The 16,953-nt window shown below is 41.8% G+C and overlaps 1 protein-coding gene across 5 annotated transcripts in view; it reads left to right on the top strand.

Moving 5' to 3' along the window:
• The window catches only part of neto1l (neuropilin (NRP) and tolloid (TLL)-like 1, like), a 66,795-nt gene that overhangs the window by 37,676 nt on the left and 12,166 nt on the right, over positions 1 to 16,953 (top strand). For 4 of the 5 annotated variants that reach the window (XM_070985959.1, XM_070985962.1, XM_070985961.1 and 1 more), the window contains exons 5-8: positions 6,890 to 6,931; positions 7,193 to 7,320; positions 14,076 to 14,158; positions 15,180 to 15,325. In XM_070985959.1, the coding sequence (XP_070842060.1) occupies positions 6,890 to 6,931; positions 7,193 to 7,320; positions 14,076 to 14,158; positions 15,180 to 15,325 (399 nt within the window). Of the gene's footprint in view, positions 1 to 6,889; positions 6,936 to 7,192; positions 7,321 to 14,075; positions 14,159 to 15,179; positions 15,326 to 16,953 lie in introns of all 5 variants that reach the window. The other variant, XM_070985963.1, reaches the window with a different exon arrangement.

The raw sequence follows: 16,953 nt of genomic DNA, 5'->3' as shown, positions 1-16,953 counted from the left end.
ACCGCTGAGGAGCTGAGAGGAAATGAGGCCACTGGGAGATTGAGTTTTTGTGTGTGGGCTGCCGGTGCGCGCGTGTGTGTGTGTGCACTCGGCATGTTTGTGTGCTGGAATATTGTCACGCAGTGATAACTATGAGCCTCATTCATATGCTGCTTTACATACATCGGGCTCAGCAGCTAATGTGGAAGGGATGTGTGGCAATGGAGCCTAATGTTCACTCCCAAATGAGACATATTGTGTCTCATTAATAAAACATAGTGTTGTGCTTGTATCATGAAGAGCGATACAATACTTGTGGGATTGAACAGTTACTAGAAATTTACAATCCTCTGACAGTTCAGCCATGCTTCATTTGAGTGTGCATGTGTGTGTGTGTGTGTGTGTGTGTGTGTGTGCTCGCACCTTAAGGACATTTCCTGCTACACACCCAAACTAATCAGGGCCCACTCATCATTTGTTTCTCAATTTTTCACTGAAAAAAATTCCTAATGATTATTTTTGGGTCTGGCTGCCAAACTGAATTATGATTGCTGCACTGCTGGCATTATAAACATGTTTTTGAAGCAATGTGATGTGCAAATTTGAGCTGGCATTTGCAAGCTGCTTGTGTTTGCTTCTGGGGACATTTGCACATGACTTCTGTAAATCCTGCTCTGTCTCTGTGAATCTCTCTAGCTCACAGTGCTTTTTTCGTACAGGTGTATGGCTACTGTACATCGAGTGTGCGTGTTTTTTTAGTCAGGATTACGAGCTGTAGGATGATGATGACAGCATTTTTTTTTGTTCTTTGAAGAGCCCAGTATGTGCAGGGCTGCAGGGCAACTGAAAGTCCCTGTCCCGGGCTTTAAAGAGAGCATTTTATGTGTTGCAAAGGGTAAATACTGTAAGCCCCAGAAGATTACACACTTAGTGGAGCTTTATGAAGAGAGGAGAGGGTGTGGCCATGTGTGGATGTGCTCTGAATTCAGGCACAGGCGTTTATACAATGCAGTGGAGAAAGCGAGCACTAAAGAGAAGCTGCAGAGTGAATGCACTGGCAGCAGTATTGTATCCACATGGTGAAATTTCTATCTGTGCTAAGCTTGGTATGTTAGGTATGTTACAGTGTTTATTATTCTGTGCAGCAACAAGCAATGATGCTTTTGAAGTTTCCTGTAATCAAATATTACATAGGTGTGATGGAGCTGAGGCATCCGGCTTATAAATAACACGGTTTAATCACAGGCTGCTGAAAGAGTACACGTACTTTGTATAGTTCATCAATCATTTTATCAATCCATGTAATTGATTGAATCGATTAATCAAGGAGGGCAGCGAAGGAGATGAGGTGATTGATGGCGGCGGGGATGGACCTCACCTGATTGAAATTCAGGAGCCAGAGTGTAAAAAGGTCAAGGGTTGCACGAGAAGCATTTATAGGCATAGCAGCCTCTTAGCAGGACCTTTGTTGCCATGTTAAGAATAGCCTTTATCAAAATTGTGTGTGTGTGTGTGTGTGTGTGTGTGTGTGTGTGTGTGTGTGTGTGTGTGTGTGTGTGTGTGTGTGTGTGTGTGCGTGTGCTTCTGCATCCTACGTCTGTTCCACTGAGGCTGCTTGGCCTTGTGATCGTGGTGGGTTAAGTGATGCCAAAGCCCAATAATAAATCTCTGACACAACCAGTGCAGATGACCTGAAGGTCACTGTTTCATTAACTGTCTTCCACTTTGATTTTCTCATCGCTCCTTCCTGCCTGCTTCCCTTCCTGTTAGACACTTACATGTAGACATCCTGTTGAAGTCAACATGGATAGACATGGATGAAGAGGAAGGATTGGTTTGACATTTTGGGGCTTATTTGCTTTCTTGCTGAGAGTTCGATGAGATGATTGATATCACACTCAGGTCAGCGTGCCAAATATGAAGCTGGTTAACCACCAACTCTAGAGCTCACAAAATAACACTTTAAATCATCTTTGTTTCATCCATACAGACGGTGCTGGTAGGTGAAATGTCTTCTCTCTCTCTCGGGGAGTGCTAGGCTAGCTTTGTTTCCAGTCTTAATGCTTCTTCTAACAACTCACAGCAGAAAGGAGAATAAAGGGATTTTCCAAAATGTCAAAACTCTTCTTTTAAAACACTGGTTCCCAACCTTTTTCCATCAGGAAGCTTTTCTACCTTTGAGTAAACAGATGACCACTGACTAAGTGATGTATTGGATATTTCATATTATATTCAATGCTTAAAAAAAAACAGCTCAGACGAACTGATAAACTGTACAGTTAGTTCCAGTAGTAAATAATAACTGCAGGACTTTTGTGGAAAACAAGCGATTTGTATCACAAAGAGAGCAGAATGAAGCATGTGGACCTAAATCGAAGAGACGGCAAGCAGACAGGATCAAAAGCAGGACTAGTGACTGAAAACAAAACTGAGTCACAGGAACAGGCAAACTGAACAAAGACTGAACCCAAAACTGGACCAAAATACAAACTAAAGTGATGAGCAGATGAGGCGCAGGTGGAGAGTTGGGTGGAGAAGCTCAGGTGAGGGGAATGAGGTGAGTGAAACAGGACAAGAGGAAAGGAGCTGATTGGCTGGGACAAAGAGGGCACGGCTAACAAGGCTGATGCAAGGCAGGTGTGGAGAGAGAGTGTGTGTGGGGGGGGGGGGGGGGGGGGGGGGGGCAGGCTGGGGAGGAGCACAGGAGGGAAACGGTGCAAACACAGACCCAGAAAACAGCACAACCAGACAGGACAGACTTGAACGAGTCTTAAGATTATTACCTGTGAATATTGTGTCAGATATGAGTTTTGTCTGAATTTTAAAATTACAGTTTAATTTAGTTTTCCTCATAGAAATCAATGAACTGCTGAGATATCCCACAACACGACTGTGAACATTGCTAGTTTCCTTGGTCTTTAATGGGAGTACATTGAACAACTTTGGGTTTTGAGCTGTTGTTCAGACAAAACAAGCAAACTCAATATGTCAACTCACACTTTGGGAAGCTCTGATAGACATTTCTCACTATTTTCTGACACTTTATAGATTATATTAATCAAGAAAGTAATTAGCAGTGGCTCATGCGCTGTCTCACTCAGTTACATGTGTTCGTACAGCGACTCATTTTTCGGTGAAGCCAGTGTTGTCTGCGCATTTGTCTGAATAAAGTGAAAACCTGGACAGCTTCGATTCACATCTGTGGGAGCTAACGGAGGAAAAATTACAGCAGACGTCTGTGCTTTGCTCTTGAAAGAAAATCACTTTCTGTGTTGAAGTATAAAACTCGCCACCTCTCCAGATGGAGAGTGGCCTTGTGGGTGGATTTGTTTGTACTGTACAACAAAGAATTGCCCAGAAGACAAAAAAAAAGAAGTCGCTTATTAGTTGTCCAAGGCCAAAGGAGCCACCTGTAAATCACACTGTATTCCCCATTCAGCTTTTTACAGATCGCATTATTTGATCCTTAGTTGAAAGCAGCAATTAATCTGCAGGGAAATTGTCTTGAGAAGCCCTTGAGTAGAATCTAAGCACCTCTCTTGACTGTTTTTGTGTTCACATGAATCTTTTACTATGTCCCGCTTGATACTGAAAGCGCCAAGGAGAGAGAGGGTTTTCTGTAGCCTTCCTAGATTTGCAGCGAGCTCTTCTTCTTTTCACCATACGGGGAGGTTCACCTCCTCTGAATCCCCTCTACAACACAGCTGAAATCAGGCCAAGAATCTCTCTCCTTTGATTATAGGCTTTATGCAGCGAGTGTCATCATCAAACACACTGAATGCTCATCCTCCCTCACCCACCATTTCATTCACTTTTTTTTTTTTTTCCTCATCTGGTGTTCTGTCACCAGGCAGGCAGTCTATTCGGGACCCTGCTCCTCAAGTCCGGCGTACAAACACTGAAGCCCTGACTCATGTCTAGACCAGAAAAATTAGGGCATACGTACAGACAAAAAAAAAAAAAAAAAACTGTGACATTTAGGCAAGGCGCTCACGCTGTGCAATCAGACCTCATTTTCCACACTGAGCGCAGTCAGAGGTAGCCGTGGCTCGATATGGCGAGGAACAATCAGATTTAATGTGAAGCCTTTTTTGTGTTTCCTATTTCTGCAGGGTCTGTCCTCAAATGAATGCAGCCCAGAGCTCACAGCTAACGGCATATCTTTGAAAGCACAACTGCTCCGTCACTCGACTGGAATAAAATGGAACCAGCAGGAATGCATTTAATACTGGGGAGTTTTTTTTTTGTTTCCAGCACAATGCTGCGTGTCATAGCCTGGCAGCAAGGTGACGTGCTGTGCCATTATAGAGGATTTCTAGCTCTGAAATTAGTCTAAGTGTGATTATCCTGCGCTTAAATAGTTTTCATTATTATTTCCTTTCATAGCGCTGAAAGCTGAGACAGAGCTATTTAGAATAAGTTTTGAATAAGTGACAGGAAGGCTCATAACAATGAAAGTTTCTTTTTTTTCTGTCCTTGTGAAAGTGAGCTCTGATTTCAATTCATCTTAATTTCTAGGCCGTTTATGCTTTAGAAGCTGGTCTCTCTGAAAGTTTGGTGGATAAAACACACAAACGTTCCCGCACAGCACACACATACACGCAGAAAAGATGACGTGAAAGAGCAGCAGAGATTGTTCAAGAGTCAATTTCTGTCTTGTGTGAAGTCATCTGAGGAGAGATATTGAATCTTCGGGGATCGCAGACGAGGCTGTGATGTTTCACTAGCAAGACGAGGTAACACACCTCAGCGAGGCCGCGCTTGTTGATGTAATTTATTACAACATTATCCAGAAAAAAGGCTGTTTAAAACCTTTTCACTTCAAGCTGACTTTCAAAACTTTACCAGATGCTTTCCTTATCTTATTTAGCTGACAAAATGTATGGCCTCAGCTCGGCTTTGTTGAAGTTTTTATTCTCAGTGTGTGAAAGTTTGGTTAAGGATTAGATTCACAGTCCCCAATGGTCTGCTAAAACTTTCTAAAACCTTTTTTAAGGCCGTTTCTAATGTTTTTGCTCTTCCATTTATCTCTGTTAAGCTTCAGTTCTGTTTTGTTCTGACACTGCAGAAGGGAACAAAGATAAGACTTACACTTATTTGGTGAGCTCAGAGGTGTTTTTACTCATATTTGGTGTGTCAGTCCAAAGAATATCATCCCTGTTGTATTCTTACAGTGACTTACATTGTAATCGCTCCTTTAAGTTAATAGTGACATGACAGTGACCTCGTAGGCTTTTAATTGGAAAGGCTGCTATTCCCCCACAAAATAGCACCAGTCTTGGTTTCAAGCCATACAGTATTAACACTTTTCACAGCTACTAAGTCTACAAAAATGTATCAGGTCTTATTATACTGTACTAAATCTAATTAAACCAAATTACTGTCAAAGTTGCGGTAAAATACAGCTGCATATTCTCCTGATTAGCATGGTGACTGAAACCCCAGGAGAACATCGACTGTTCAACAGTTTGACCTTGATCCTTTAAATTTGCTTGCAAAGCCTTAATTGCCAGTAAATGTGTTTGATTCCACATTTTGACTAATATAGCTCTAATGAGGGCATTTTACATACGGTTTTAAAAGAGTGGGGATACTGTGGTGAGCTTATTCTCCTCATTCATTTAGCTTAAGAGAAATTTATAGTTCTAATTTGATGGGGGGGTTTAGTTTTATTTAATATACTGTGTTTCTTTTTACATATAGCTGGAGCAGATACGTGCAAATACTTTAATTTAATTTAATTTAATTAAAAATAATTTAATTTAATTAAAAATAAATTGTGTGCACATCCAACAAGTCACATTGTGCTAACATGTTAGCCATGCTCGCACCAACGCTTTCGTCCAGACTGAAGTACCTCAACAGCTATCACATCGATTGCTCGATTGCTGTGAAATTTGGCATACACATTCATGCTTGCCTCATGATCATTTTGAACAACTTTGTGATCCTCTGACTTTTCATCAAGCGCCATCGTTAGAACATTTCCATCATCCTCAGCTTTCCCTTGTTTATTGCTAATTAGGTTTGTTGTTAACATGCTAACATGCTAAACTAAGATTTCAAATATGGTAAACATTATCCATGCTTAATATCAGTGTATTTGCAAGCTGATTGTGAGCATGTTAGCATGCTGTTGGTCTATTCCAAGCAGCAAACTTGGCCACTTGAGGTTGGCTCCAAAAGCGGGTCAATCCCCATAGAGCCCCATGTTAAAATGCCCAATTTTACATCAACATGTTTACAGCCTGGTACAAAAACAGTTTTGGTCTCTTTAGCTAATTTCCCTGTTCATGTTTAAATTATATTAAGGCTTAAAGTTATGCATAATAATGAGCATGGCCACTTTGATGACAGTGACAGCTTGTTGCTAGGTTTCAGCAACCAGACTTCCTTCAGTTCCACCCTCTTTTCATTTTTAATATTGATTGTGTGGATATGCTATTTTGGGGTTGTGGAGAGAAAACAGTGTGCAGTGTACAGTACGGAGAAGGTTTCTATCAAAGTTTTATCAAAATCATTTATTCCTTTAATTAGTTTAGAATTGGTCTTATTGGCTATGTTTTTGTGAGATCAGTAGAAGAGGATTTTTTCGCTAATGCATAATGCAGAGACGTCCTCAAACAGTGCAACAATCATGCATTCTGTAAGAGGCTCCAATGAAGAAGGAGTTCCACTAATTTAAGGCTTGCAAACATGACAAAAGATAATACGGATAACAGCTAACATGTCAACAGCTTTCTTTTAGACAACTGTAAAGAAGAGAGAGTAGTGATGCCTTCAAGGATGAAAATAATTTGTAGTTTTCTCTGCAGGAAGTGCATTGTTACACCTGGTTGTTTTAGGATCCTGATTTTTTAATCATGTATTAAAAATGAATACCCCCATCCCTTTTCTGCTCTGTCCACAGATCCGGACTTTGCAGACTTGGGAGTACCCCCTCCTCTGCCCTGTAGGTATACTCCCTCTGCCTCTCTGTCTGCCTCTGTTTCTTTCTTTCGATCTTGTTTTCTTTCTCACAGCTCTTTTTATGCCAATAAACCTTTTTAAAGTGTGTTTCATCCAGTTCCATATATTATTGGTGTTCTAGTGGTCTAAAGTATCTACATATGTGCACCTGCTGTTTTTTGTGAGCCTGTGTGTGTTTGCTTGAGCCGCATGTGTATACATGTGTGCATGTTTGTGTGTGTTTATGCATATGCGTGTGTTTCAGCCTGTCAGTATGACATGGTTGGTCCAGAAGGTATCGTCGAGTCGCATCAGATCACCAGAGACGGGAAGGCTGGCGCCGCAGAGGCCGTCGACTGTAAATGGTACATCCGTGCTCCGCCGCGCTCCAAGGTTAGTGACATAAGCTACGCTCCCATCCAACTGTGAATTAGATTTACTGCCAAATTTTGAAATGTCACATAAAATGGAAATGAAACTGTGTTCCCATCAGCTGGGTTGATCACAGCATAACACAGTTACGTCAGACAGCAAATCAACAAGAAAAATAGATGCTGCAAGACTTTGACAAATACTGCGTGGCTTCATTCCTTGTGAAAAATTCAGCTTCAAGACTCTATTGAGATATTTTTTCTTATTAATTTGCTGTTTCCATTCAACATTCCTTTACACATGCAGTAAGATCAGGGGTTGCATCAGGAGGCTTTGATGTTGCATGTGGTTTGTCTGCAGCTGTCAGCAGTATCCCGACGTGAGTGTTCGTGGCTGCGGGGGGACTTGTTCCCCTGCTAGGGTCAGACAGATAGGCAGAAGGGTTTATTTGGGGTCAGGCCCATTTTTTTAATCAGTAAGCTGTTCCCAAGAGGAAAAGAGGGATGGAAGGAGATAGAGATAGAGAAGGAGGGGAGTGGGGGCAGACCAGACAGACAGAGAGAGGGAAGAAGCACTGATGAAATGCAGTTTGACCCTGAGGCCTGCTACAGCCTGTGTTTGTTTTCTCTGCCAGTGTTCGCCATGCTGCCCTGCATGCATATACAAATACTGACATACATCCACACACATGCACATGCACACCTTTGCTACATCGCCTAACACACACTAGACATGCTCCCTTATCTACTGGAGGTACCTGTGCTGCATTAATGCTACAGGATTAAAAGTTTCCTGAGGGAAGAGCAGCAGTGCAGGAAAAGGCCACGTTTTTACAAATGCTATAACTTCTCATATGAGTCCATAAGGTTTGATCATATACGGACATACATGGCTGCAGCAAATGTACTGCTCAAATAGTGTTGGCTCTCATCTGGATGCATTTGCAGGGTGTTATTTAATAGAATAAGGCCACATTTTTACTTCACTTTTACGGTTAGTACAGTTGATTCAAGGACAAAGTATTTCGGAACCTGCATTCTGAGAATTTAAAGGTTTTGGTCACATCTTTAATACTGTAATTGTAAATGGTGTGACTCAGTAGACCTGCAATTTATGTTATAATGGCTTAAGGATGTTCAAAGGACCTGTTTCACATTTTATTTCCTTTTTTTAAGGCCACTGTAGAGATCTTTTTAAAGTCACACAGTCCACATTAGGGAAGCCTTTTAAGCTTTGTTCCATCCCTGATGAAAACTGTGATTTGGTTCATAGTAGTTTTTCACACAGGATTTTCATACTGTGCTGCAGGCTCTTGTACTGTACACACACACGCACACACACACACACACACACACACACACACACACACACACACACACACACACACACACACACACACACTGTCTTATGATATGACTGGCTGATAACATTGGTGCGACTGTGATTCATGGCCGCAGCAGTTGCTTGGCTCTTATCTGACATATTCTTCGGGTCGCATATTTCTCTGCTAATGCCCTTGTTTCCCTTCAGAAATGTCCTTCAGATTCAGCTACTTTAAGCCCCAAGAACACAGAAAGGATAAGACTGCGTCATCCACCTAGTGCCATTCTTTTCAACCATCAGCAATCATTTGGAGCCATGCAATAATTGGAACATTGAAACAAGTATTAGGAGGAACTGTGGCCATTATGGTTGATTCAAAAAAGCAGCATTGATTCCTCGATCCCTTTAAGTGGAGCTGCGTAATTCTGCCAGGACATTGTGGCTACAGCACCAAAGAGGACCATAAGTCAATTCTGTGTGTGTGTGTCGTGTGTGTGTGTGTGTGTGTGTGTGTGTGTGTGTGTGTGTGTGTGTGTGTGTGTGTGTGTGTGTGTGTGTGTGCATGAAAGAGCGACAGAACGAGCGAGCCTGGCAGCATGATGTATTTTACTTGGTTTGAATCAGTGTCATATTTCGCCCTGCAGGAGTGTCTCACAAGGCAAGTCATGGGCCAAAGGCTGACAGTCATTGGCACTGATGGACAAGTCAGCAAATAAAATTTTTAGCACAAATCTATCTTCAGTCACACACAGTCCTGGAGCTCTCACCTCAGTTAGTCAGTTACACATAAAATATATAAATCGTACTGTGTGTCTCAGTTTCTCACTTCCTGTCTCTTTCTAAAACACGCACATGCTCACATGCTACTGCAGTGAAGCCCCAGCCCATCACGGTGTATGTGCATGCATGAGGGTGTGCTGCGTACAGGGCAGGACTTTCATTTCCCTATGCTGATACAGTGCTGCACTGTACCCAGTGTGCCAGAAACAGCAGAGAGATAATGACATCCTATACCGGAGGCTCTAATTAGACTGCACCGGAGCACTCCAGAGAGAAGGGAGGAGAAGGGGACAGAGGAGGAGGAAAACTGGGAAAGGAGGGGATAAGGGAAAGGTATCCTTAATAATGCATTTTATCTGAGATTCAAATGTATAGCGATGGAGTTTAGGGGTGAGATGGCAGATGGTGGAGAGGGGGGTGGCCTGAAAGGTAAAAGGGGAGGATGACTGAAAGATACACCTGCAAGTAAGCAGTAATGACCATGTGTTGTTGCCAGAAGTGACAGCACTGCACCAATTTTAATGCCATAATGTGATTGCATTACACCTCCATGTGTCATTTTAATTCCAGCTTCTGCTATAAAGAGATTTAACAGAAAACTACCTAAAAAAAAAACCCTAAACCAATGAATTAGCTTTTACTTCCATCCAAAGTAACATGAAAAACAACCTGCAGTGAGCGGTGACACAATATTACCTGTTAGGATGAAGAGATAATCTGTGTTTCAATGAGAAGAATTGGAGCTTCACCAAATAACTCTCATCAACTGCAGTCTGTGTTTTTCAAGTAACATTTCTTCCTCTTGTTTCTTCCCTGTTTGGACAGCTGTCCAAATTCAGCTGACGGCTGTTAGTTGTTGAGGAATATTTTTTACTGTAGTTGCCTCACGTTGGCTCGTAACAGTTACTGCTTTTTCCTCAGACATCATTTGTGTCCTGTCTGTTTTCCGCCTCACCTGCCTGCACTGTCTGACACGTTCTGTATCATTTCATGAAGATAATGGCCAAAATATGGACATTTTTTCTGACTGTAATGAACAGCACGAACGCAGTGAGAACATATTCTTCCCCAGTCAGTGATGGATTCTGCGTCATTATTGGTGGCTGCAGAATCAATGAAGAGGCAGCCTACGTTCCTGCTGGAGCCAATCTCTCCTCCTACAAATTGGTGATTGTATCTATCTGATTCATTGCCGTCATTTGGCTTCATGATGCTATCTGAACTCTGATTTTTCTTCATCATTGGTCAGTTAGAAGATTTCAGCAACATGAGAAGCAACGTGAAAAGCTTTTATTTATGTATCTGTGGGATTCGTGCCTGCTGTCTCTCACACAATGAGGCCATCTTGATCACCCTTACAGTCAAATCTAGTAAATGGCATCGATCAAGCATTGCTTTAGTGAATGCAAAGGCTGAGAAAACACATCACATGCATGAAGCATTGCAGTTATTAAGTATATTTCCCCGCTAAAGCTCAGGAGGAGGCAAATGGATACGATTGTTGTATGTGATACCAGTAACACCATGTCATTAAGTAAAAACGATAGTAAATGATGGTAAAAAGTCATCTTTTACAGCATGTGACAGGAAAGCGTAAAGGCTTTTTTCTTTTATCACTGTGTCGCCCCCCCAAAAGACAATAATTGAAAAAGCTTTTGGTTCTTAGTTGTTTGAAGCTGAGCTTGCAACGACCAGCACTTACAATGATAGCCATGTCCAGAAGCCACATTTCCATCTGTCCTGCACTAGGTTTTACAATTCACAATGGCAGTGAGATGACAGCCGTTGGATTTTTAGATAAAGTAGTACATCTGTGGTGCATATCTTCTAGGTAAAGTGCCCAATAAATAGATTCTATTAGCTGTGGTGTTACCACATATAGTACAAGTGCTGGATGGGTTTACTGCATTACTTTGTGCTATTGCTCCTGGTGCACCAAAACCCCTATTCTGCTTAAACCAGCCTTGAAACTAGACCTGTTAAGGATAAACATTAAGCTTTAGTTCTAACATGAGGGATACAGCTAAAATATTTGTTGTGCTACAGGAAGGAGCACCACTCTTAATGGTTCTTATCGTTTTTATTATTATTACCCTTTGCTTTCTTATTAAAGTGCAACAGGATTCAGAAACAACTGCAGCTCATCACTGATTTTAATGCAGAGCACTTATCCTTAAGTTTAGTCAGCTAAACCATGTATATCCTGAAATCACATATTAAGTGACACCCTGGTGCACTAGTGCAACTTTGAAATATGTCAGAGATAGTGACAACCCTGAGAGTCTCAGGCACACTTGCAGCTCTGCATGGCTGTGCTAAGTTGCTTTTAGTTGACATTAGCATGCTAACATGCTTACAATAACAATTCTACATGCATATGTTAAACATGTATAACATTTACCATGCTCACCAACTTAATTTAGCATGTTAGCATGCTAAAATGAGTTGATTAGAACAACATGCAAAGTACAACTGAGGCTTATGTGAGTGTCATTAGTTTTAGTACTTCACCATCAATCAAAGCGCTGGACAAATTATACATTTTGACCAGATGGTGGCTCTAGATGAGAAGTCAGAGGATCCCTGAAGTGATGGATGTTTCAACAAAATGGGTACTGTATACGTGTCCTGTTGTGAATATGTGGATATTGGCTTGGGCGGCCAGATATTTAACAGGAAAAATTAAAACACTGACCTGCTGGTGGCTGTAAAATCGTCAGTAGGATTCGTCCTTTTGGGACCTTGAATGTCTGTCCAGAATGTTACGGCAATCCATCCATCTCTGGACCCAAAGCAAAAAAATCCAGCCCCCACCTTCCCCAACACCACTTGTAGCCTCGTGGCTCCATCCAGAATCAGTTATGGTGGTCAAACTGGGAGTTTATGCTCTTTAATGACTAGGTTCATCGTTTTAATCAGCAATTACCTCCAGAGGAAGTCTGTTCAAGAAGTTTAATGTACACTTCATCAACAATGTTTTGTATTTGGAATTAGTCCCCCCGATTGAATTAACTTTTATTGGTTACAGAGTGCTGCATTAACTGCATTCTTTGTGCTGCGGGTGGAAATCTTCATGTCTAATTTGGCTGCTACTAAAGCTGATGGTTGAATGACTGTCTGACCAAATTAACATGCTTACTGGTACTTTTTCCCATTATTGGCATCTTGAACCCAAAAAGCAAATGGAGACAAAACCCTAAGCTTAACCTTGAGTATAACCTTAACGATAACACATTAAAGCAGACCTCTTTGGCAACATGCCACGTGGAATGGAGCCATTTTTAAACATCATCCACCTGTAACAACTACTTTGATTGTTCTTCGAGTTTTCTTCAAAACCCAGCAGCTTTTTTGGCGTTACTTCCTGCAGCGTTCCTCTCAGACCACTGACCTACTCTCTCTGTCATCCACTCTGTCAACAAACTGGATTTTATATCCACTATCTCAATCTTTTGATCATTTTAAGAGGCACTGTATTGGAAATCCATGCAGTACTGAAGAGACCAGAACACCTCTAAGGCATTAATATCAATATAGGTCCATTCAGTCTGTGTAAAATATATATTTTAAGAAAGGCACACACTCCCCACGCACAGTGCTGTATTTAGAAGTACATTCATCTTTACATTGTGAAGCTAGCAGTGACATTGAGCAGTATTTCATTTCACAGCATGGAAGACAAAAAATGTCCTGATTCTTGTGACAAAGCCAATATAGCCCAAAGAGCCGCTGAATATGTCAAATTTTTATTAGATGGAGGCTTATTGATGCCAATATGAGAACCCGGGGGAATTGGATAGCTTGTTTCCCCCCTCCGATCCATTTCACTTGTCATGTTGTTGAAGCCGAGTTGACATTGCGAGGTCCATTATCCTCCTCCATCTGCAGCTTTCGTCTTTGGGCATTTAAAGCATCACATTTCCCTGTCACAGTTCGGGAGCTGTCCACTCATTAACCGTAATGATGGCGAGTGCTGTGCTCAGCCGACCAGAACCAGGGCTGTGATTGGGTGATCTCAGTCTGATGAATGAGTGACAAACAATGATGTGCAGGCAATCAGAAAGTGTTAGTTTCATCCAGAATGGGTGCTGTGAAAAGTCAAGGTGGATAGCAAGGTGGATATTGTGAGGGATTGTTACTGAAAGACAATATAACTCCACACATTATATATCTGCCATTGTTTGAAAGTCTGTTGTATACCGTGTCTATGTTTGCAATCCATTGATCAAGAAAGGAGAAGGTAAAATGAAGTGTAAGTGGGTGATATATTCTCTCTTGAAGATTCAAAGCTTGTGGCAAAATGTCCAAGGTCTCCTTAAAGTTTAACAAGGTTGTAGGTTTTGTGTAATGCCTTATCTCAACAGATACGGGTAATGAGTCTAAAGCTAATAGACTTGGTCTGTCTCTGAGTCCTCATTTGATATGCGTATGTAATGACTTTGTACAAGCTGCAGTCTGTCAGTCTTATTTCATTACAGAGCTGCTAGTATATCAGGCACTGGGATAATGAGTGAGATGCATAGGCTATAATAGGAGGGAGTTCAAAATCTATTCTGTCACCCCTCTCTGTTCTATTTTGTTCACCTTCTTCCTCTGTCATGTCTTCAATTTCATTTGATCTCTGCTTTTTCTCTCTGTATTTTCCTTCCTGTCTGCCTCCTTGCATCGGACAGATCTACCTGCGTTTTCTCGACTATGAGATGGCCAATTCCAATGAATGCAAGCGCAACTTTGTGGCGGTGTATGACGGCGGCAGGTGTGACTCTTACATTGTGATAAATCATACAGTGGCTCCACAGTTTCTCATTCATTTTAAGCTCTTTATCTTATGATCTTAAATGAATCATCTCACTATCTTGAGAGAACAACTTACAGTCATGCTTTTTCTGCAAAAGACTTGAATATTTAATTATTAAGAAAATAAATTAAAGGCTTTGTCAAGATACAATTTCTTTTCCCTCGTATGTCCATGTCAGGTCAGCCTCGCATGACTTAATATGTAGCCACAGTTAGCAGCTTAGCTTAGCACAAAGCCTGGAAGCGGGGATTCTTGTTATTAATATGAGGCTGCTTGGCAACCACTGACGACTCCAGGAACCCCGTCTGTTGTTTTTACACAGATTAAACAATGTGATATGACGTGTTAATGAGGGAGCTTTAAAGCTCCTGTATTGTGTTTGTTTTCAGGTTCATAGTTATATTTTGGGTGCCTACTAGAACATATTTACTTCACTTGCTGCAGCCCCTCTATTCACCCTCTGTCCGAAACGCTCTGTTTAGTATCTGTCTTTAAGTCCCCCCCGTTTCCAGTGTTTATGCTAAGCTAAGCTAATTGTCTGATTTAACTGGCTTCATGTTGAACCGACAGATGTGGGAGATTTGTTGATCTTTTCAGCAAGCTCTAGGCAAGGAAACAAGTGTATTTTCCAAAATATCAAACAAAAAGAACAGCCAGGCAACAATTTTACAGGTAACTTCACTTTTTATCTGAGGATGATAAAATATTAAAATTGTGATCAAAGAAAACAATATTTGATATCTTGAGATGTGGATATAATGAAATCACTAACTACAATAGGCTATTGCTATGATCCCCTCAACAATCTAATTTGTTATCTTGAGATAAGCAGAATATAAAGTTGAGATCAGACGATAACCAGCCTGGAACAATATGAGCCACCATGGCTGCTCTGGCCTGGATTATTGAAATGCACAGCAAATAACCATGCTACCTGATAATAATCTATGGGTTCTTGTCTCATCCTGTCTCGTCTCAGTTCGGTGGAGGACCTAAAGAGCAAGTTCTGCTCCACGGTGGCCAACGACATCATGCTGGTGTCCACGCTCGGCGTCATCCGCATGTGGGCAGACGAGGCCAGCCGCAAAAGCCGCTTCCGCATCCTCTTCACAACCTACCAAGAGCGTAAGACACGGCAGATATCTGCACTCACACACATGTGCTGTTTAGATGTTTACTGCAAAATGACCCACCTACTGAGGGGAACTGTTAAGGCTTTATTAATCAGGCCACCGCTCCGTGACAGCGACACTGACGACAAAATAAAACAGGTCTGCTCTGTAGTGCTGGCCATTAAAGGAAGATGGAAGCACATCGACCACGTTTATGGCCAGTTATATCGTGTGCTGTTCGTTGGAAAGGTGCTGTCAGAGGTTTCCATTTAGTTTTATGACCATTTAAACGGGAGCAAGCAGGAAACCAAGGAATATGATTTCCATTAGAGGGAATATTGCCTGTGGGTAAATGTGAATATGACAGTATTGGTGGATTTTAGCTCAGCACTGCAGCACCAGCAGCGCTGTTCTTAATTGATAGGTAGACAAAGGGATATCAGGATGAGCTACAGTGTGTTGACATCTACCCGTTTTCTTTGAGCCACTCACACACACACACACACACACACACTCTGTACACAAACATACAGCCTTCCTCTTTCTTATTCACGGGCTTCTCATTGATGGAGTCTGGAGTTTGACAGGGGTTGCAGAGGGCATTCTTTGGACTAGTGAGGTGAATGAAGAGGGTCAGAGGCTTGTGAGTGTACAGTATGTCAGTGTCAATGGCATATAGTTTCATGAACACACACACACACACACACACACACACACACACACGCACACGCACACCCACACAAACACACACACACACTGCACTCCTGAACGTTGCATCTGCATTTTTAGATCTTAAAGAGGAATCTCTCAAAGGGTGAGATTAAAAATTAAAACAATAAAGTGCTGCCCAAAAAAATGCATAATAACATGATTCAAATACAGGAATTATGTTAAATGTATTCACCAAATTTCTCTCACAGTTCCGCTGAAATTTCAAAGAGGTGCTTTGCTCTTTATTTTCATGACAGCAAAAGGAAAAAGCCGTGCCAGGCGCTTGTTTTCGGAATAACGCCACAGTGCATCATGCTGGTGCTAGACAAAATGCATCTTGGATAAAGGCACATTATCCAAAAATGACCTGAATTCACTGTTCCTTCATGCTGCATGGTTGATTGATCGGATGGCACACGCACCTCATCAGACCTTGAAGGACAGTCAGTCGTCATTCCTTACATATATAACAGTACATACGTGCATATTGTCGTGATAAGAGATAAGTGGCTCGCTTCCACAGAACAGGCGACAGCAGTGCCAGCGGAGTTGTTTGTGTTGTGAAGTCAGTGTCCCTTTTGTAAGGCCTTTTCACCACGCAGAGCCAGGATGTGCTGTTGCCGGGGCAACGCTTCTGCCTAAGTCACTCAGGCGATCCCCAGCCAGACCTCAGCCTTTAGAGCAGCATCCAACACAGCACAGCAGCACTGCACCAATCCTGTCAACAGTGAATGTATACAGGTAGAGGACAGGAAGCACGCGCAGTGAAAGTGTCCTGAATTAAACTTGCTTCTGGTGCAGATCCAATTGTTTAAAGATTTTTCAAAAAGTGAAACAAACACACTGTACACACTATATTAACATGAAAATCTCACATTTGTATCATGTGCATGGATGGTTTTGAGAGATTTTTACTTGTGTGCACTCTGT

The sequence above is a fragment of the Chaetodon trifascialis genome, chromosome 18 (genome assembly GCF_039877785.1).
Source record: "Chaetodon trifascialis isolate fChaTrf1 chromosome 18, fChaTrf1.hap1, whole genome shotgun sequence".
NCBI classification, from domain to species: Eukaryota; Metazoa; Chordata; class Actinopteri; order Chaetodontiformes; family Chaetodontidae; genus Chaetodon; species Chaetodon trifascialis.
The sequence above is the reverse complement of the archived record's forward strand: the minus strand, read 5'-3'. Positions and strand labels throughout refer to the sequence as shown.